General features: G+C 40.0%; 1 protein-coding gene across 7 annotated transcripts in view; it reads right to left on the reverse strand.

The window, feature by feature from the left end:
• The window catches only part of atrx (ATRX chromatin remodeler), a 196316-nt gene that overhangs the window by 162226 nt on the left and 11266 nt on the right, over positions 1-22824 (reverse strand). For 5 of the 7 annotated variants that reach the window (XM_073057943.1, XM_073057939.1, XM_073057942.1 and 2 more), the window contains exons 2-3: positions 16645-16757; positions 1077-1126 (exon numbers count right to left, since the gene is read on the reverse strand). In XM_073057943.1, coding sequence (XP_072914044.1) covers positions 1077-1091 — 15 coding nt within the window. In that variant the 5' untranslated portion in view covers positions 1092-1126; positions 16645-16757. The remainder of the gene's footprint in view (positions 1-1076; positions 1127-16644; positions 16758-22824) is intronic. The other 2 variants (XM_073057941.1, XM_073057944.1) reach the window with 1 other exon arrangement.

A 22824-nucleotide genomic window follows, 5' to 3' on the forward strand; every position in this document is an offset into this window, starting at 1 on the left:
GGGAAAGATTGAATAGGTTAAGACTTTATTTCCAAGTACACAAAATTATGAGGGGTAGAGGTAGGGTTTTTTCCACTTAGGCTATGTGAGACTAGAACTAGACATCATGGGTTAAGGCTGAAATATAAAATGTTTAAGGGGAATATGAGTGAGGTCTTCACTCAAAGGGTGGTAAGAGTATGGAATGAGCTTTGAGCAGAAGTGGTAAATGCAGGTTCAATTTCAACATTTAAGAGAATTTTGGATAAGTAGAAGAATAGTTCAGCAGAGCAGACAGGCCAAAGGGCCTGTTTCCGTGCTGCAGTTCTCTATGACTCTTCCCTCCAATCCATAACAATTTTTTTAAATAAAAGAATACAGTTAACATTTCAGGCCAAAATCCTTCGTGAGTCCTCATGAAACGTCTTGGCTGGAAATGTCAAATGTACGTTTTTTCCATTGATGCTGCCCTGCCTGCTGAGTTCCTTCAGCATTTTGTGTGTGTTGCTTGGATTTCGAGCATCTGCAGATTTTCTTGTTTATTTTTTGGAAATATTGCTGTCAATAAGATACGAAAACCAAAAGCAGAAATATTTTAAGAATGCAGATGAGATAAATAAAGCAACCATTACAATGCAATTGTTGGACCTTGTGGTCTATCTAGACAAACTTGCTAATGAATGAATCAGAAGGTAAGAAAGAATAGAAATCATCCACAGAAATCTAAAACAAAATGTAATGAATTTTCAGGATTAGCCTGGAAAAAATGTGCATACAGAATAATAAAGAACACTATGTACAACACAGAAGTCTCACAAATGAATTAAGAGCATGATGTGAGGCAATTTTAAAAATAGCCCACAGGAGGACTTAAGAATACTGAACAGAAGGAATGAGTTTGTAATTAATTCACATTCCTTTCAACTCAGGACAAAAGAGTTAGAATTTACAAATAGATCATCCAAAGGGTCACATAAATTAAATAATTAGGGTCAAAAGCAGATGTTAGGCAAAGAAAATATTGCAATTAAAATTAGGTAGTCAAGAAGCCACTAAATTTCCCATGCATTCTTTTATAGAGTAAAAATAGAACAAACCTCCTTATGCTCCATACGTGAAATAGAAAAAAGAGCCGGGTTCCCTTCACCTGAAAAAACAAGAATCACCCACATTCAGACAGTTTTAAAACCTTTTTATTGAAATCAAACAATCTCCCAGAAAACATATTTACTAAGTATGCTTACAACAGAAAAGTTTTTCCAAAATCACATTAAAGATATTAGAATATAAACTAATTGGCAGCAAAGACAAACTTTGCTACCAATTCCTAACCAGCTCTTATTTTCACTTAGCCCGTATCTCACTCTACCCTTGCCTTCCTATATCTGCTTCACCATTATGTTCTTCTTGGAGCTCTTGCCTCCCTCCCCGAGAGGATTTTAATTGTTGTAGAATTTAGATCTGACCTCTTGTTGATTTAGTTATATGCTCCAGTTTGGTACTGCCTTTGTTTGCTGACAGCAAAAGCTGGAAATTAAGAAATCCAGGCAGAAAAGGCTGAGAAGCCAAAACTACAGTTTCTAACCAAAATCCATTGAGCCCATAAATTCCTACGACTTTCCAATATTTCCTGTAAGAATTACATTTTCCTGTTTCATTGCATCCATTCTGATAATAACATTTTCCATGCCAGTATTTCCAAAATGACTCCCCTCTTCCTTAACAGCTTCTACTCTTCTCCTCTGGCTGCATTAACTACAATTAACTAGACTTTGTCACATTCCCTCATTTCAACCACACCTCCTATATCACTGCATCCCTTTATCATTTTTCCTTTCACAAACACTCCCAACTGTTCTCACCACTCTTTCTCTATCTTTGCTATTTAAAACCTAACTTATTTCTAACTTTTCCTTGTTTTGCTGAGATTTTGACTTCTCAGCCTTTTCTGCCTGGATTTCTTAATTTCCAGCTTTTGCTGTCAGCAAACAAAGGCAGTACCAAACTGGAACATATAACTAAATCCACAAGCGGTCAGATCTAAATTCAAGAATCCTCTACACGCAGTCACAGAATTAACATCTTATTGAGGAGGGAGGCAAGAGCTGCAAGAAGGACACTATCCAAAATGACTACAAGAACAACACACACAAAAGGCTGGAGAAACTCAGCAGGTTAGGCAGCACCCATGCAAATGAAGAAACAGTCAATGTTTCAGCTCGAGACCCTTCTCCAGGACTGGAAAGGAAGGGTAAAGACGCCAGAATAAAAATACAGGGGGGTGGGGGAGAAGGAAAGCAAGAAAGAGATGGGTAAAACCAAATGGGTGGGAAAGGTAAATGGCTTGAGATGAAGGAATCTGACAGGAGAGGAGAGTGGACCATAGGAGAAAGGGAAGGAGGAGGGTACCGAATGGGAAATAATAGCAGTTAAGAAGTAGTAAGTGTCCAGGGAGAGAATAGAAGAGGAGAGGGGGAGGGAGAATTATTTTACCAGAAGGAGAAAGCAAAATTCCTTCCACCAGGTTGGAGGCCACCCAGATGGAAATCAAGGTGTTTCTCCTCCACCCTGAGGATGGCCTCACCTTGGCACAAGAAGAGGCCATGAAATGTTATGTCGGAATGGGAATCAGAATTAAAACACTGGGCCACTGGGAAGTTCCAATTTTGCCAGATGGAGCGGAGGTGCACAACGAAGCTGTCCCCCAATTTACAATGGGTCTTACCAATGTAGAGGAGGCTACATCGGAAGCACCGGACACAAGAGAAGTCCCCAGATTCACAGATGAAGTGCTGCCTCACATGGAAGGACTGTTTGGGGCTCTGAGTGGAGATGAGGGAGATGGTGAATGGGCAGGTGTGGCACTTTTGGCTAAATGCAGGGAGGGAAATTATAGGGAGGGATGAATGAACAAGGTAATGACGGAAGGAGCAATCACTGGAAAGCGGTTGGGGGGTAAGGTAAAAAATGTGTCTAGCAGTAGGATCCCTTCGAACATGGCAGAAGTGATGAAGAATGATGTGTTGGATGCAGAGAATCATGGGTGGTAGGTGAGAACAAGAGGAACTCTATCACTGTTAAGGCATCAGGAAGATGGGGTGAGCGTGGATATCTGGGAAATGGAAATGATGTGGGTGAGGACAGCATCAAGGTGGAGGAAGTGAAACCCCATTCTTTGAAGGAGGGGGGCATTGCTATATCCTGGAAAGGAAAGTCTCATCCTGGGAATAGATACAGCAGAGATGAAGGAACTGAGAAAAGGGTATAATAGCATTTTTACAGGAAACAGGGTGGAAAGAGGTATAGTCAAAATAGCAATGGGAATCTATAGGTTTATAAAATTGTTGGTCAACTATTTGTCTCCAGAGATGGCAGCAGAGAGATCAAGAAGAGGGAGGTGTCAGAAATGCACCAAGTGAATTTGAGGGCAAGGTGGAAGTTGGAAGCAGAGTCGATGAAATTGACGAGCTAAGCATGGGTGCATGAAGCAGCACCAGTGCCATGGAGGAAGAGTTGGGGATCGTTACCTGGGTCCATGTGGGTACCCGTGGCTACCCCTCAGGACCAGAGAAAGTGGAGGGTGAGGACCAGTTCTGCCACATGGAAGAGGATGGTGGTGGTTCCCCTCCATAGTGATGCAGGAGCCATCATGTGAACTCCAAAGACAGCCAAAACATTTGCGACAAATCTTCCACCAAAAATGAGAAGTTTAAGCAGAATTGTCAAGAGATAGCTCTAGCAACCCAGATTTCAATCCTGACGTTAGGGTGCTGTCTGTGTAGCATTTGCATGCTCTTCACATGACAGCATGGGCTCACTCCACCAGCCCAAAAACGTGCAAGCTGGTAGGTTGATGACCACTGTAAGCTGCCCTTTTTCTCATCTTTCCTCTTGAGTTCAACTGTTTGAATCATGTTTGAACCAAGAGACTTCGAAGAGATCTGGAGGACTCTGGTCCTGGAAAAACCTAAAATAGATGTTAGTGAGAATGCTATTGGTGGTATTTGAAAAAAAGCTTCCATCACTTGATGACTGAAAACAGACTAACTGAGCAGTAATTCTAATCAGATTTATGTTAGATAGCAATTGCTTGGGCAATTTTCCACAAAATTGTCCAAGTTGTTAATGTTGTTACATTGAAACAGTTTGGATAGCAGCTTAGCTAGTTCTGGATCCTAGATCTTCAGTAACATAGAAAAACCTATAGCACAATATAGGCCCTTAAGGCCCACAGTGCTGTGCCAAACATGTACTTACTTTAGAAATTACCTAGGGTTACCCATAGCCCTCTATTTTTCTAAGCTTCATGTCTGTTCCAAGAGTCTCTTAAAAGACCCTATCGTATCTGCCCCCACCACCATTGCCGGCAGCCCATCCCACACCTTCACAAATCTCTGCAGAAAAATCTTAACCTCTGGTGTTTTTTTTTAAGTAACCAATTCAAATTGAGTCAACACTGTATATACAGTATTCTGTGACATGGAGAAGGCAGTTAAATCTAATTTTCTAGACGTTGTCACCAAAATTCAAGCATCACTTATAAAAGAAACACTGACTGAATTACAATGAGCTGGAACTCTGTAATTAGTGGTGTTCTAAAAGGCATCTGTGCTGGGATTTCTGCTATTTGCAATGAATATAAATGACATGGATGAAAATGTAGATGGGTGAGTTAGTAAATTTGTAGATGATACCAGATTGGTGGAATTGTGGATAGTGTAGGATTAGCAAACAATACAGCACATATTGATCAGTTGCAGATATGGTCAGAGAAATGACAGATGGAATTTAGTCCAAATAAATGTGAGATGTTACCCCATGGTAGGGCAAATACAAGGAGACAGTACACTGTTATGGGCAAGTGCTGCTGATCAGAGATCTTGGGATCCAAGTTTATAGCTCCTTGAAAGTGGATACACAAGTTGATATAGTGATTTAGAAGGCTTTTGGAATGCTTGCTTTTATTAGTCAATGCACTGAGTTCAAAAGTCAGGAAGTTATAATGCAACTTTATAAAACTCTGGTTAGGCCACATCTGGAGTAATGCATACAGTTCTGGTTGCCCCACTATAGGAATTACGTTGAGGCTTTGGAGAGGGTGTAGAAAAAGAAATTTTACCAGAATGCTGCCTGGTTTACAGGGCATGTGCTATCAGGAACGGCTGAACAAACTTGGACTGTTTTTTCTGGAATGGCAGACACTGAGGGGAGATCCGATAGAGGCTTATAAGGCTATGAGAGGCATAAGTAGAGTAGACAGCGAGTACCTGCTTCCCAGGGTTGAAATATCTAACACCAGAGGGGTGGCACATTGAATGTGCCGGGGGGGGTGGCGGGGCGGTTGAAGAGCGATGTGAGGGATGTTTTTTACTCAAAGAATGGTAGATACCTGGAATGTGCTACCTTGTATGGTGCTAGGAGGCATGAACATTAGCTTTTAAGAGGTATTTGCATAGGCACATGGATGTAAAGAAGGTGGAGAGATTTGGACATTATGTAGGTAGAAGAGATTAGTGTTTGGTGTTTTTGATTTGCTTTTTAACTGGTTCAGTACAATATTGAGGGCTGAATGGCCTGATCCTGTGCTGTACTGTTCTATGTTCAAATGTGTGCAATTCTAGGGACATTGTAGTTACATTTTTTAAGCTAAGAAAGAACATATTGTCCAGTTTTTCAAAGGTCGCATCAGTAATGGGAAGAACAGTTAAAAGAGGACTGATAGTTAACCAGAATAAAGAATACACTGGTACCTTGCTTAGCACCCACAACACATTCCAATAAACAAGAGCACTAACTAATCAGAAATTACAGAGTTCATATCAGCATTCTACAAAGAAAGAGGCATTACCAACAAGTGTCAGCGACCTGGTACAAACTCAACCTCCACACTGATATGTGCTGCGTCAACGTGAATCTAGCTGTACCCGATGTTTTACACAGAAATGGGTACAAATTCTTGATGGCAGTCCAGGAACAATGAAGCAGTTACAAGGACAGTGTAGAGAGAGACTGCCCGTCAGCATCAGTATTGGGAATGCCAGTACTATACCTCTCCATGTGTTGACACAATATCCAGATTCTAGAATTTTCCCTCATTACCTTTTGCTAGATATGTTTGAAGTGCTATCTCCCATTCCCTTTGCTCAGCCGTACTGCTCTCCTCCGCCAGAAGATTATTCAATCACAATAAGCTTCAACAGCCAGCGCAGTGACCTGAAGCCAGTTAGTTACACAAGCTTTCTGGAACATTTTCTTCATCTTGCCAATCTTTTACTTTTCATCTGTACATGACCTCATTGAGAACAGTGATTTAAAGTGATTGGTTAAACAATGAAAGATAAAAGGTCGATGACTGAGGCTCTGAATTGCTAGCATGACAGCATGTTGAAAACAGTCAACAGGGACATCCAAAATATTGTAGAATATTCAAAAGAGAAACACAATGGCAGGGAGTGAAAAAAGAGTGTGCAATGAAACTCAGTTGAGCTACACTTACTTAACAATATCTTACTGACTTATAGCTCACTCATTTTCACCAGCGACCTGGCTCCATAACTCATCCTTGCTCCAAAACACAAACCAGAGTGCTGAATAGCAGAGGTGAAGCAACGTTGATAGCCCTCACTATCTAACCAAGCATGGCATCCTGGAGTCCTGACAAAACTGAAGTCCATGGGTATTAAAGGAAATAAACACTTCAATGATTGAAGTTATACTTCACACAAAGTAAGACAAGAATGATTGTTCAAAATCAATCTACCCTGCCCCAAGACATCGCTGCACAGGTTCCAATGATAGTGTCCTAGACTCAACTATAGGTCATAAAACAGGAACAGGCCCTTGGCCCACATTGTTGTACCAAACTAATTCCTTCCGCTGACATAACGTGCATATCCCCGCCATTTCCTGCATGCTCATAAGTACCTGTCTGAGTCTCGAGAATGTCTCTACTGTATTTGCTTCAGCCACCACACCAGACAACACATTCCAGACACCCACCATTCTGCAAAACAAAATCTTGCCCTGCATAAATCTTTTCAGCCTATACCTCCACCTTAAATACATGCCCTCTGGTATTAGACATTTCTATCCTGGGAAAAAGATTTTGGCTCTCTACATAGACTTCTCATAATCTTTCAAATATCTGTCAGAGCTCCCTTTAGCCTCTGCTGATCTAAAGAAAACCCAAGTTGTCTGACCTCTCCTCATAGTACATACCATCTAATCCAGGCAGAATCCTGGCAAACGTCTTATGTACCGTCTTCAAAGCCTCCAAATCCTTCTTATTATGGGGTGACCATAGCTGAACGCAATAATCTAGATGCAGTCTGTCTACTTTTATAAAGCTGCAACATAGTTTTCCAACTCTAGAGCTCAGTTCCTTTATTTAAAACAAGCATACCATATGCTTTCTCACCACACCGTGTAGCTAATTTCAGGGAACTATGGACTTGGATGCCAAGATTCCTCTGAATATCAATGCTGCTGAGGGTCTCACCATTAACTGTCTCTTTACATTTGATTTCCTGAAGTTCAAACTTCAAATTTAGCTGCATTAAACTCTACCTTTTTTCAAGTCATATCTGTGATCTACCTCCTGCAGTATCATTTGCCAGTCTTTTTTGTTATCCACAATACCAATCTTGGTATCATCTGCAAACTTACTAACCTACCCATCTATGCTTTCACCCAAGTCATTTATATAGCACAAAAAGCAGAGGTGCCAGAATGTATGGCTACTAGACACAGAATGGAAGGCTACTAGACACAGAACCCCAGCCAGAACAAGTCCCAACGACTACTACCTTCCTCCATCTTCTATGTGCAAGCTGATTTTGAATCTATATGGCTGATTCACCTTGCTTTCCACACATCTTCAACCAATTCATCAATGACCTTCCTTCTATACTTAGTTCAACTTTTGAAATGTTTGCTGATAATTGCACAATACTCAATTCCATTCATAGCTACTCTGCAAAGGAGCATGTCTATACCTGCATGCAGTAAAAACCACACAATAATCAGGCATAAGTTGATTAAGTGGCAAGTAACATTCACAAGAGAAGGAAAAGGACAATCTCCAACAAAAGAGTCTAACTATTCACCTTTGGAATTCAACAACCCCTCTCCCATCCAATTCCTTGCTTCCCCCCAGACCCCCACTTAACCAGACTGGTTGGCCACATCAATGGGTGCCAAAAGGAAGGTCAGAGGGCAAGTATCATGACGCAATCCTTTCTTGATCTACAAGATAATTCATGAGCATGATGAAATGCTCATAACTTTACTGGATAAGTATAGATCCAAAAGTTCTCAAATTCAACACCACGTATGCCAAAGTGATAGATATGAAATGCATCAATCTACAACTCTAATATATGTTTCTTCCATCATGGCAAACAAAGACAACAAAATGTACCATACACAAAATGCACTGCAGTTATTGGCCCAAATTACACAGACAGAACCTTTCAGATATGCACTGAGGACAGGGTCAACAACAATATGTGAACACCATCCCAGGCTGCACAACATTTATTAGAAATAAATCAGTGCTTGATAAATGTTGGGTCTAAGTCCCAACTCTGCCCTCTCTCCAACACAGACACCATCTCGAGAAGAGCTGCAGCAGCTCAAGATGGCAAAACATACTTAGCTTCTTAACACTGATCACGTAGACACAACTCAAACCCCAAAATGTTATGAATATAAACTCTAAGCTCAATGATAGGTAAATTTCTATGTTCAAAGAGAATGTGTGGATTGATTAGAGAAAGCCAGCATGGCTTTGTTAAAGGTCAATTAAGTCTAACTTGCATGATAGAATTTTTTGATGAAACAAGAGGTTTAAGAAATACAAGAACACAAGAAATAGGAAAAGGAGTAGACCACGAGCTTCCTCGATCTGCATTACCATTGAATACAACCATGGCCTCAACTCTTATCTGTGCCAATTCATCGTAACTCTCAATTCTGTGAACTTTTGAAAACTTATGTCTACTTTAAACATATCTGATGATCTGGTTTCCAACATGCTTGGCAGGGGGAAGGTGACAAAGAATTCCAAATATTCACAATCCTCCGACAGAAGAAATCTTTATGCTCTTGTTGTAAATGACTGACCCTTTATTTCACAGCTATCTTCCCCTTGTTCGTGACTTTGAACTTAAAATAAAATTGATAAGGTACTATTTATAGATAAGTTATGCAGACCATGAAAGAGAAAGTAAGACCTGCAGCAACATGGATAGAAAATTGCAGAAATAACGGGAAACAGAGTCACAGCAGTTACTTTTTGATCTAGATAGAAGCAAATAGCGGAAGGTCAGTATTTATATTTAAATATTCTGTGTATTAATACTCTAGACATGGATGTACAGAACACAATCTCCAAATACACACATGACAAAATTTAGAAGGATAATGAACTAGACTTCATAGAAACAGATGGTAGATGTAGTAGATGTAATTTAATGCCAAAAATCAAGAGGTGTTTCATTTTGGTAGGAAGGGTAAGCAAAAGAATTTGAGAGCACAATTCTAAAAGACATTCAAGAAAATAGTCTGTGGATGTAACTGTGGGTGCAGGACAGAATTGCAAGTAGTGCAGCTGTTTCAGCACCAATAATCTGATTTCCAGTGCTATAGGTAAGGCTCGTGTTATTTTCCCTTGTAGCCATATGGATTTCCTCTCATGTCCCAAAAATATGCTGGTTCCTAGGTTAATGAGCTACTGCAAAAAGTTAGTGGGAGAACCAGATAGGTATTAATGGGAACTTGTAACGCATTAGATGTAAGAGTAGGATTAATAGCATTAACACAATTGGCTGTTTCTATAGGAACTACTGCATATGACAGAGGAATAGCACTATTGAAAATGGGACTTTTTACATTAGTTTGACTTTATAAATAAAAACATTCAGTATTAAAGCAAGGGAACTATAAGAGAACTATAAAAAATGTTTTTACCATAACTGGAATATTGAATCCAATCCTGGAAACCACACTTAAGGAAAGATGAAGGCTTTGGACCGAGTGCAAAATAGGATTTGTCAAAATGGTTCTTGTGACAAGATACTTTGGTTATGTGTTTAAGTTGGAGAAGCTGGTATTTTTCTTCATGAGCAGAAAAGAATGTCATATCTGTTAACTTAAGAGTCAATTCAGAGAATGTTTCTATCAGTAAAGGAGAACGTTGGTAGCTGGATTGCTCTTGCACCAGTACTGATTTGACAAGGCAACCTGCCTCTTTGGTGTAAAATCTCAAAATGAGTGCAGAAATTCAGAGAGTTCCAGAATCATGGATTAGGATCTTAGATCACATGGGATTCAGGGGTAAATTGCTAACTGGACTCAATAAACTTAGTGGTAGGAAGCGTAGGCTGATGATCTTGGAATGGAGGTCTATATCTAGTGATGTATCATGGGTCAGTGCTGGGACTTGTGTTTGTAATTTATATAAAAGTTTTCAGTGTGAATGTAAAAAGTTGGTGAGTAGGTTTGAGGATACAGGCTGTCCCGGGTTACAAACGAGTTCTGTTCCTAAGTCCGTCTTTAAGTCAGATTTGTACGCAAGTCGGAACAGGTACATCCAGTATTATTTAGCGTCAGTTAGTCAAACGTTTGTCTTACATATTTTACCTTCCTATGCATATAAAACACTTAAGAAACGTATGTATTTCAATAATTAAACCACTGCTTTGCTTAGTAATAATTGTAGCTTTCATCAGGGCATGGCCTTTCGCATGCTCCATTATTCTCACTTTATCCTTTAAAATTGATCCAATTGTTGACTGACTGTAGCCAATGCTTTTGACCAACGCTTTTGACTGTTGATCAATGCTTTTCCAATGACCGATGGCGTTTCACCTCTTAATGATCGCTTTATTATTTCCACTTCATTTTCAATCGTAATTATTTCCCGTCAACCGAACAGAAACACTGCAGACTCAGCAGCAGCTGTGGGCGCTCCCCTGGGTGCTAAAGTCCACCCGCACTGAGACAGGTTAAATGGGACAAGTGGGGGCGGTGCTGACTGGAAGGGGGGAGGGGTCAGGGTGAATCTTGCTAAGAAAAAATTAAGCCAAATACAAAGTAACACACTCAACACAGTGAACGACAACGTGATCCAACTTAAAATGGCAGACGGCATTCTCCTTCCTCGAGCCGACCAATTTTTAATATAATGGGCTTTATGGCAGGCCATTCGTAAATACGAGTTGTTCCTAAGTTAGATGTTCATAACTCGGGGACACCCTGTAATATTAAAATAGCTGGTGTTGTAGACTTGAAAAATTACAGGAGAATTTCGATCAGCTAAGAATGTGGTCTAAGGACTAGCAAATACCTTTCAATCCAGATAAACTTGAGGTATTGCATTTTAGAGGATCAAACCAGGACACGATGTATGTAATGAATGGTGGGGCCCTGGGGAAGTGTTATGGAAGAGTACTGAAAGCATTTCACAGGTAGATAGGGTGGTGAAAGATTTTTTTTGTATGCTGGCCTTTGTCAAGACACTGAATGTAAGACTTGGGAAGTTATGTTGCAGTTATATAAGCTGAAGCATTGTGTACAGTTTTGGTCCCCTGTAGGAAAGATGCTACTAAACTAGGAAGAGAATGCAGAAAAGATTCACTAGGATGTTTCCTGGATTTGGGGGCCAGTTACAAGGTGAAATTGCGTACACTAAGATTTTATTCCCTGGAACATGAAGATTGAAGGGTCACCTGAAGAGGTATATAAGATCATGAGGAGCAGAGACAGAATGAAAGCACAGCCTTTTTGCTCCCCAGATAGGAGGTGCTAAAAGCAAGAGAGCACAGTTTTAAGATCAGAGGCAAGAGAATTAAAAGATCAGAGGTAGCGTGTTCATACGAAAGGTGGTGAGTACTTGGAATAAGCTTTCAGAAAGTGGCTGTAAAGGGCAGATTTAAAAGCCATTTAGGTAAGGAGCAAGCATAGACAAGTAGGGCTGAAGGTCCAATTTCCATACTGCTTGAGCTCTTAAGAAACTCTTTGAATAGATAATAGAAAACACATCTCACCGGTTTATAGCAAATGTTTGGGGGGGGGGGGGGGGGTGGTACAAGAATAGATTTGGTTTGCCATTGCCTCCTTCTGGGCAGTAGCATTACAAGACAGGTGACGCCAGTCATTATCAATACCTTTTCAGAGATTGTCTACCTGGTGTCAGTAGTCGCATAACCAGGAATTGTGATATGCACCAGCCACTCAAACGATCATCCACTACCTGCTCCCACTGCTTCACGTGCCCCGATCTGGGGGTGGGGGGGAGAAAATGGGTGGGCACTACACTTTGACAAAGGGTAACCCGCAGGCTAGCAGAGGGATGAAGCGCCCTACACTTCTTCTGGTGGAGGAATATCTCCAACCCACCATGCAGAATGCAGTAACAACAGTAACAGAATGCAGTTACAAAGAAAGTGCAATGCCGGCTGGAAAAAAGAGATGTGGGGTCATAACAACATAGACGGTGAGGTCATGAGGCTATCTTAAGTCTTACAGCAGTGAGATAGAGGCTATTCTTGAGCCTGGTGGTACACACATGCTTTCAGATTTTTATATCTTCTGACTGATGGAAGGGTAGAGAAGACAGTGTGTCTGGGGTGGGGTTCATGCACCTGAATGCAGAGCAAATTAGATGTAAATGAAAACTGCATGTCCCATTCACCCAAGTTCAAATCATCAAGAAGAAAAATATTATTTCTACTAACTTGGGAAGGAACCCAACACATCTACTCCAATCTTCACAAAACATATCATCTTCACGCTATTTTCTGAAATCATATCAATTTCGCAATACACTGCCATTTTCCTTTCACTTCCCTCCAGCTAGCCTGGATATCAGTATCCATTACATTTAGCACAGCTAGTAACCCAAAGATCAACTTTGGAGGCCCTGATCCATAATTTTCTCCAAATATCTTTAGATTAAGACGACTTGTCCTCAATACAGACATGGACTGCAACCTCTGGCTATTCTTTATTCAACCTTCCAAAGAAACCAACAGCAGCTCTTATTTTAAAAAAAAGTATTTAAAATCTCCAGGATGCATGTTAAATTCAAAATAGGTTTTGTTTTATTTTTAGTTGCATACAAAACTCAGTAAGAAGCATGTGCTATTCTTTACCCAACATCAATCAGAACCCTTTGGTTCTGTGTAGCAGATGCTTCATGTTAATCTTTCACTTAGTCTTGAAACAAACAGTCAACTGTGTTATACAAGAAAAATCTGATTACTGAATACAAAAACATCTAATGACTCAATGGAACCTTCCAAATAAAGGAAGTATTTTCCTTATCTTCCCTTTCATTACCAATTTGAAATGCACTAGCTGTGGTTTTTCAGCTAGAGGAAACAGTTAAAAAAAACCTGCGTGTAGCAGCAAAACTAACCCAAAATCAAAACAAGCTATTTGCTGTTTGCCTGCAACCGTACAGAATGTTATACTTGTGACATGCCCATAGCTACAAAATATTGCAAAAGCATTTGATCCTTTATCAGCAAACATCCAATTGTTGAGTGTTCTCAGTAGTCAGTAAAAATACCTCAGCCGATCCCAAGCTACAAATTGCTACAAAATAAGCAAGAATACGCAACTTATTCCCTTCACTTTTACCACATCCCCACTCATGTAACTAGTTACCATAATAAACCCCACAGCACAGAATATAAAGCAGATAGAGAATAGATTCATGGTTCCTCCATTCTAGTCCCCAAACTATTATACTATAATAATACAACTACATGCTATCAAGACACAGGAGACATGAAATCTCCACATTTACAATATCATCTTATGGTAAGCAGTCCATCTTGGATTGTGCTCTGTTCCTGACAAACCATGTAGTCCCTCTTGACTGCATTCAGGAAAATCTGTCTTGAATCGCTGCTGCCAAAACTCACCCAAACACAAAATTAAGTCCCATTAGCTGTCAGCTCTGGCCAAGCATAGTGTCTTCCACCACCATGATCTCCTTTCAACAGTCCAGTAATAGTCCAACCTAACAATTGTTCTGATTGCATAGGGTCCACCATTAACACTCCAAATTACTTACAATGGCTTCAATGCTTATGCACATTCACCCCTATCAGCAGCTCAATTTCTGGCAAATAAACATGCTTAAGGTGAGACTATTCCTGAAGATCTGATGAGGAATGTTCCCTTTGTGGACAGGCTTATGTTGCTGTATACAAACATTAGAAGTTCACAATAGTTTTCATTATCCAAGTCAGCCACCTCCAATCCTGAAATGGTGTGGCTACACACAATCTTCTTTGATCCATCACGTGTAAAATTCCTGTCAGGTTGAGCTTGTTAATGAGGCTCACTGTGCAGAACACTGTTGTACTTCCTTGATCTAGGAAATAATAAGTAACCATTGTCTTGTTACTCTTCTTAAACTCCACCTGAACTGGAATTATAGGAAGTTACAGTCATGAACGCCTGTCTCCATACACTGCTGTGTTTGCTTCACTCATGGCCTGTTTTGAATCTGCACCCTTTTCATCAGCTCTGGGTTCAGTTTCAGCTCACTTTCCACAATACCCAGAGTAACTTTTGCTTATCACCAAAATGCTCCCATAGCAAAGCTTAGTAGGCCTTTAGATATCCTTTTGAAAAGCTCTCGAGTAACCTCCAGTGAACTGTTCAAGAAAATGGAGATAGTCACCATAATCCTTAGTCTTGGCTTCAATGCTATTCTTGAAAGCCCTCATAAATGAATGATACTGCAAAGGATCTCTTTTTAGGCAGAGATGCAATGCACTGTTTTTGCATCACTATGCTTCTTATCTCCTTTCGTGTCTTTATGGCCTCCGGCACTGCATTTAAACCTTTATCATCTGAAACACTAGTGTCATCATATTGTAAATTAGTATCAGAGGCACGATGTGCTATTGGTGCAGGCTGAGAGTGAACTATCCCTTGAGGTTCAAACCTGTGGTTCATAGATACTTGTTCTTTAGAAGTATCCACCCTGACATCAAGCATGCCGGATTTTCCCTGTTTCATGTCAACATGGGAACTCTCACCATGGATCTGCTCTGCTGCAGCACGTTTAGCACCCATAGCACTTGAAGCTCTTAGCACTGTAACTCTGGCCACCTTGGCTGCAATTTCATCCTGCAAATTAAGCTGCTCCATTTTACTTCGAAGTTGTTCTTTCTGTTCTTCCAAAGCGTGTTCCATTTTCTTCTGAAGCTTTTCCACCTTTTCCTCCAAGGTGTGCTTATCCCTCAATATTTGTTATCTCAGCTAAATCAGCCTCCATTCTAATGCATGCCGATGTGGTATGACACATGGGTTGATCTGGTAACAGCTGCAGAACATACTACATGTATGTTATGACACTGTCTCCAATTTTATACGCAATCATAGGATGCTCTTTGCCTTTGTAAATATTTTAATTTCCCCCAGGGAATTGACCTTTAACATCACATTTGTTTAATTTCTCTTAGTCTTAAGTTCAAGGTCACTGCTTCTAGCTGAACTCATTTTGTCTCAGACAGAACATTAGCTTCAATTCAGCTTTTCAACAATGGAAGTAATATTTCAGTTCTTCAGCCTTTCAACACAATCAAGGATCGAACAATTCAGGCAAACGCCACTACTGAGCTTTTTAGTCGAACCCAGTTGGACACGGCAACAATGACCATTCAAAACTGTGTCTCAAACCCAAACACACAGCGTGAATCAACAAAAGGTAATTACTTGCCACAAGCTGCTCCAGGCTGCAGTGCTTCTAATTTCTTGGACACATCTGCATGCTGAAGCTTGTTTGATATAACTGTCTAAAACTTTTGACAACAGAAATGTAGCGGCAAAACTAATCCAAAATCAAAACAGAATACGTATCTTATTCCCTTTGCTTTCACCACACCCCTACTCATGTGACTAGTTACCATAATAAACCCCACAGCACAGAATACAAAGCAGATAGAGAACAGATACATAACTGCTAAACTATGGTTCCTAATTTTGTACACATCAATTAAGTCTCCCCTCAGCCCCCTCTGGATGGAGATGTTTAGTCTTGCCCTCTTTTAAGATCTGAGTACATAAACTCCAAGGTTTCACTATTCCTCCAGACTTCACAGTTCACTGCATGTTCCCTTGCCCTTGTCTCCAAATTACCTCATTCCTCCTTGGAATAAATTCTATTTGCCATTATGATGCCAACTATCTACATTCTCCAGCAGTTAAAAGCTTCCCTGCCCAAACCTATTAATTACAAAGCCAACTACTGCATCATTCAAAGCAATATACAAAATGCTGGAGGAACTCAACAGGTCTTGCGGCATCTATGGAAATGAATAGTCAATGTTTTGAGCCAAGACCCTTCATCAGGACTGGAAAAGAGGGGAAGAGCCAAATAAGAAGGTGGGATGGGGGAAGAGGAAGGAGTGCAAACTAAAAGGTAAAGGTGAATTGAACTGACTTTACTTCTAACATCCTTCACATACATGAAGAGTAAAAACCAAGTGGGTGGGGGAGGAAGTAAGAAGCAAAGAGGTGATGGATGGAAAATGTAAAGGGCTAGAAAAAGAGGAATCTGATAGAAGAAGCAAGTGGATAGTCACAAATTTCCCCATCATGCCTGCTAAGTTAAAGTTGATAAATTCAATTTAAATGATTTACCTGATGCTTGATTTACACACAGTTCTGGAGAGGAGAGGGTTTCTTCACCTTGCTCTGTTGACTGAGCCAGATATTCATGAAGCTTCTGTACTAATGTATTCAGCTTGCTTTCACTGTAAATATAAGGTTTTCTTTTTTAAAAAAACGTGCTATTTGTATTTAAAATTGCAATTACAAAGACCCAAAATAAAAAAAAATTGTGGCTAATGAAATACAATTTAATTAAATCTTGACAAGTACAGATCCCTGTTTGTGTAGGCACAAATTCACCATAAGTTTCTAGATTATTATTTTCTCAATTTCTTCACATCCTGCCTAAATACATTGACTTGAATTGGATACAATACTTGGAAACTAGAACACTGATTAATTACCTATGGAATCGGGTGGAAAAAAGGTCTAAATGGCAAAGTAATTGATGTGCAGAACACACCTCAAAGTCAGCATGAAAATTGCTTGCAAGAGTAAAGAGGTCAGACTACAAAAAGTGATTTAAAATATCAAACATTGCAAGAACAGAATCAGTTAGCAGCTGTAATAAAAAAAACTATTAAGGAATAATCAAAAATAAAAAACACTAGCCAAATTTTGAGGTCAGTAATGAATGAATATCGTTTATTAACATCACAACTTTCCTGGACTCTTCTTGAACAAATGCTTGAAGAGAATGTCTCCACATTGATGTTATCATTAAAGCACATTCAAAACAAAAAACGCAAGAGATAGATCAGCTTACAACACAATTAAAAACGGAATCATTTTTGTTATTAGTACCAGGAAATTGATTTTGAGTAAGCATTTTATGAATGGTGAATGCAAAACTGAGGTAACAATTCAAGGTATTAAAATTTAATTTAGGTAAAGCAATTTTAAGCTTGCCATTGTTAACTCAGCTGAGCTGATGATGGTCAAGGCTCCAAGAAATATTGTAAGTATTCAAAAGGCATTTAGTATAATATAAACAGATACATATTCCCATAAAACTAAATCTCAACATGTGCTCTATAGGAACCATGACACAGTAAATAAATAAGCACAAAGCTCATAAAATAACCTTGCCTGAATACAACAAAGCAGCTATCAAAGCTAACAATAAAAATTCAAATACATATTGAGTTTTAAAAGGAGACGAAAAAGCTAGAGGCTGTTATGGACAGCAAGGAAACAAGTTTCTTGCAATGAATACCTTTTCACTTCCCTCCCCCACCGATTAGAAGTGCCAAAATCTCCTTTAACAGAACCCCTCACTCCCATGCCAGTGTTCTTAACAGAATACTTTACTTCCATGTTAAGACTTTCAGGCATGCATTAACATTCCTGCTTGACTTACACTTAGAATGAGCAAATGGATCCAACAAGAGCCATTACCAAAATAGCGGTCTGCTTTTCGTTTTAATTTTAAGCTCCCGATACAGTAAAATTCCAACTGTACAGTAGGCTCAGGAATTTTGGTGGTGCCATACTAGCAGATTTTCACATTATTGTATACTATATCAATTAATTCATTTAAAAGTTAGTAGTATAATAAATTTTCCAGTAGTTCAGGCAAACTCAAGAGTGGAATCCATTGTAGTGTTATCAGTTCAATGCAACTAATTTTGCCTTTTATTTTTAAAGTTCCGTTCAGCTGTTTTGTGCTAAAGATCACTCTCATCAGTAAGCTCTCCAAAGTCACATTCAATTGGAATAGAGAGATTTGCCATCACACTCTCCCTGTTATGCTTGAATCTTAAAAGTTTAAAATGTTTAAATCAAAATTTCCCATTGTTCCTTTAGAAAATGATATTTTATATTCCTCTGCAATTGTGGTTCCACACAATAATAAATTTAATTGCACAACCGCAATTAGTGACAAAGAGAGCACTTGGAAAATAATGTACCTACAGGAATTTAGAAGCTACCTAAAAAGCTGCGTAAGCTACATCAGATTTTCAACAGCAATGAGTAGGATGAAATTAAAAACAAATTCTCATACTCAATTAACTTCAACACTTTTTTGAACAAAGAAATACATTCTTCATACACCAATCCTCTGGCACTACTGTGGCCAGTGAGGATGCAAAGATCATCACTAAAGGTACAGCAATCTCTTCCTTGCATCCTGGAGTAACCTGGGATATATCCTGTCTGGCCTTAGGGACTTGTCTATACAGTTGGCCCTCCTTATCCGCGAGGGATTGATTCTGGGACCCTTTGCGGATACCAAAAAACACGGATGCTCAAGTCCCTTCTTCAACCTGTCTCAGTGCGGTGGACATTAGGACCCGGCGGCCAAGTTCTAAACCCACAGTGCTTCTGTTCACGAAAATAATCACGATCGAAAATAAAGTGGAAATAATAAAGCGATCGGAAAGAGGTGAAACGCCATCGGTCATTGGAAAAGCGTTAGGCTACAGTCGGTCAACAATCAGAACAATTTTGAAGGATAAAGTAAGAAAGGCCCTGCCCCGAAGAAAGCTATAATTATTACTAAGCAACGCAGTGGTTTAATTATTGGGTTTTGGAGATTTGAGTTTTCGATCCTTCACATCAACCAGGCACGGAAGGAGAACGTGCTCAGAAGTGGTCTGTCACTGGATGGAATTGGGGAACTTCCTGAGCCCGGCACTGAAACATATACTCTTAAGTGCTTTATATGCATAGAACTGTAAAATATATAGAAGATATTAAAACAATCGTTTGACTGACGCTAAATAATATCGGATGTACCTGTTCAGACTTACATAGTAAGAGAACTTCCAATTTTTTTCCGGTATCAATCCATGGTAACCTACGCACATCCTCCGTATACTTTAAATCATCTCTAGATTACTTGTAATACCTAATGCAATGTAAATGCTATGTAAACTAATTGTTATACTGCATTGTTTAGGGAATAATGACAAGAAAAAAAAGTCTGTACATGCTCGAACAACAAGTGCTGGAAGAGCACTTCCGGGTTTTCTCGATTCATGGTTGGTTGAATTCGCGCATGCAGAATTCACGGATAAGGAGGGCTGACTGTACTCATCTTTTTCAAAAGTTCTGCCATGTCCTCGTTCTTAATACTGACATGTTCTAGCATATCCACCTGTTTTATCTTGTCCCCACATATATCAAAGTCCCTCTCATTGGTGAGTACTGAAGCAAAGTATTCATTGAGAACCTTCCCACTTTTATCCCTAATCACTCCCAACCTCACTCTAGTCATCTTCCTGTTGTTCACATAAATGTAGAATGTTCTGGGATTTTGCTGAATCCTTCTTGCCTAGGCCCTCTCAAGTCCCAGTCCAGCTCCCCCAAGTCCTTTCTTAAGCTCCTTCCGGGTGAACTTGTAACTCTGTAGAGACTTGTCTGATCTGTTCTTCTTAAACTTTATGCTTCTTTCTTCATCTTGACTAGATCTTCCTCATCTCATCTCTAGATGGAAGGATCCTTGTTATTATTTGTATAAATGATTTGGATGCAAAAGCACTAAATTTGATCATTAAGTCCACAGACGACACATAATTAGTATGTTGCTGATAGTGAAGAAGGGAGGTACTCTTAATCAGGTGAGGAAATGGGCTGAGGAGCGGCAAATGCATTTCAATACAACCAAGTAAGAGGTGTTGCATTTTGAAACATAGGGAATTAGGGAGTATAATGCAACAAAGAGACCTAGGAGCACAGGTGTATCATTCTGGTCACAATGGTGCCTGTATACAACGCTCCTTCAGTCGACATCTTCTGGATGGATCGTGAAACCATTTACACCACTTTTATGTCTTTTACACTTGTTTTTCATCTTGAATATAATCCTGGAACTGTTGCAGCCTGTGATTTGCAGATTGGATATCGTTTGGCTGTTTCAGCACTCTGCCATTGCCATGAGGATTCCAGGAGGCAGAGGCAATGTGCACGAACTTCGTGGCAAAAAGGCTGCAGGCCGTGAACTGATGTTTCACATGACCTTGCTAATAATAACTTCCACTGTTCACCAATTAAAGCAATGAGGGAGATTGAAACATCAAGGTGAATGTGGAAGGTGAGTACCGGCTGCCTGCCTTTTGATCGCTGGTGGGATCGCTCCGCTGCCAGAGAGGGTAAGGGCTGCCAAAGTACCTGGAGAATGTTACCCAAAATTATTTTCTTTCATGGTTTTGTGGCTATCTGCAGAAGGACAATTTTAGAGTTGTATACTTTAATAACAAATGAACCTTTGAACTTTATTTGTTGAAAGTGGAGTGAAGTGATGATGGCGCTAAACGGTGACTCCTTTGTTTGCAACTTCAGAAACAGCTCTATTTCTGTCTTTGCTATCTCTTTGTTTCCTTTTCAAGGTTCTTTTGAAGACCCTGACCTGGAGTTACATTCTGACTTTGGTTCTTTGCAGGAATGGGACTAGCTCTCAGGGTCTCATGACCGGCCGCTTTTTGATATCCCAAGGATGCAGCCTGGAGGCCTAGTGAGCCTTCAGGGTGTTAGATTTTCATGGCTCTGGAGAAGGGCTGATTCAACGCCAGTGACACTGACTGAGGCGCCGCGGGAGAACACGAAACATCAGGAGCAGCAGGTTAGCTCCCAGGGGCTGTGTGCCCAGAGATCTGAGCCTTTTTGGAGGCCAACTCCAAAAAAAAGACTCAGAAAAAGTGGTGGGTGCAACAGACTTTTAATACCATAAATCAGCCAGTTGTTGTACCTCCCCTCTTGCTGTGAAACAAGGATATCTCTTTTTCCCTTATTAGGGGGAGGGGGAGGGACAGGGAGAGGCACTGTAGTATGTTGAATAACCAGGTGAACAGGTAGTCTTTGGGGTACTGCAAGTCTGTGTCTTTAATGATGCCTTGCTGCACGCTTGAGTGCTCGGTGGGGGGGGGGGGGGCGCTGATGATTTATTGCTGGTGGGGAAAGAGGAATCATTGCCTTGCTGCTGCTTTTGCATGGTGGGGGTGGTGCTGGGGATGCAGCTTTAGGGTTCTAATGTTTAAGTGTCATTCATTCTTTGGGGCACTCTCCTGCTTCCATGGATGTTTACGAAGAAAATAATTTCAGTATGCATACTGTATACATTTCTCTGACATTAAACGTACCTATTGATGTGATTGCACAGGTTGATAGGGTAGGGAAAAAGGCATTTGCCTGCTTACTTTCATCAGTCAGGGCACTGAGTATAGGAGTTGAGACATTATGTCGCAGCTGAATGAATGAGTCTTTGGTGAGGCCCCACTTAGAGTACTGTGTACAGTTTTGGTCACTATGTTTATGAAAGATGTAATTAAACTGAGAAGACTAGAGAGAAGATTTACAAGGTAGTTGACAGACCTGAGGGAAGATGTTAGATAGGCTGATTTTTAATTCCTTAGAACATACAGAATGATGGGTAACTGTAAAGAAATGCTTAAAATTATTAGAGGCATAAATAAAAGTGGATAGTAACTGTCTTCCCCAGGGTAGGAGTCCAAAACTAAAGCGTAGAGTTTAGATTGAGAGGAGAAAGATTTAAAAGGGACCAGACTGGCTACATTTTTCCCCATGCTGAGGGGGGTGATTATATGGAACAAACTGCCAGAGGAAATAGTTGAGGCAAGTGCAATAGTTTCATTTAAGAAACAGAGCTACATGGCTTCAAGAGATATAGGCTGAACATAGGGGATTGGGACGAGCTGAGTGGGTACCGAGGTCAGCATTCACTTGTTGGGCTGCAGGGCCTGTGTCCCTGCTGCACTGTTCTAGGACTCAAATACATTTAGCACAACCCTAGTAAATAACAAAACTCTTTACTCAAAGAGTTCATCACAAACATTCACTTGGCCTTTATTTCAACAGCAAAGTAATTGCATGCAGATTTTTTTAAAATTAAAGCTGTTACCAAATGTTTGGAAAATTGTGAACAAAATGGGAAGAGGCACTTTTAGAATGGCATCTTCTACAGGAAATCAGAAGTATGTAAAAGCAAAAGTATCCATTTTTAACCAAACCCAGATTTGCGCTCCAAATAAAGGTGCAGAAAATATCAATTGAATAAAAAATTGCCTACAAAAAGCAAATGGAGAAAAAAGTTTGGGACAGATACAAAAGGCAAAGAAAACATGCCATTTGATGTTCACTTAGAAGTGAATGCACAAACACTATTGTGCCATATTAAGTCACTAATAAAACCAAAATTATTATTTTTACACAACTCATAGAGAGAAACTAAAAAATCTTCCAGAGTTCAAT

The sequence above is a fragment of the Hemitrygon akajei genome, chromosome 10, assembly GCF_048418815.1.
Source record: "Hemitrygon akajei chromosome 10, sHemAka1.3, whole genome shotgun sequence".
Classification (NCBI taxonomy): domain Eukaryota; kingdom Metazoa; phylum Chordata; class Chondrichthyes; order Myliobatiformes; family Dasyatidae; genus Hemitrygon; species Hemitrygon akajei.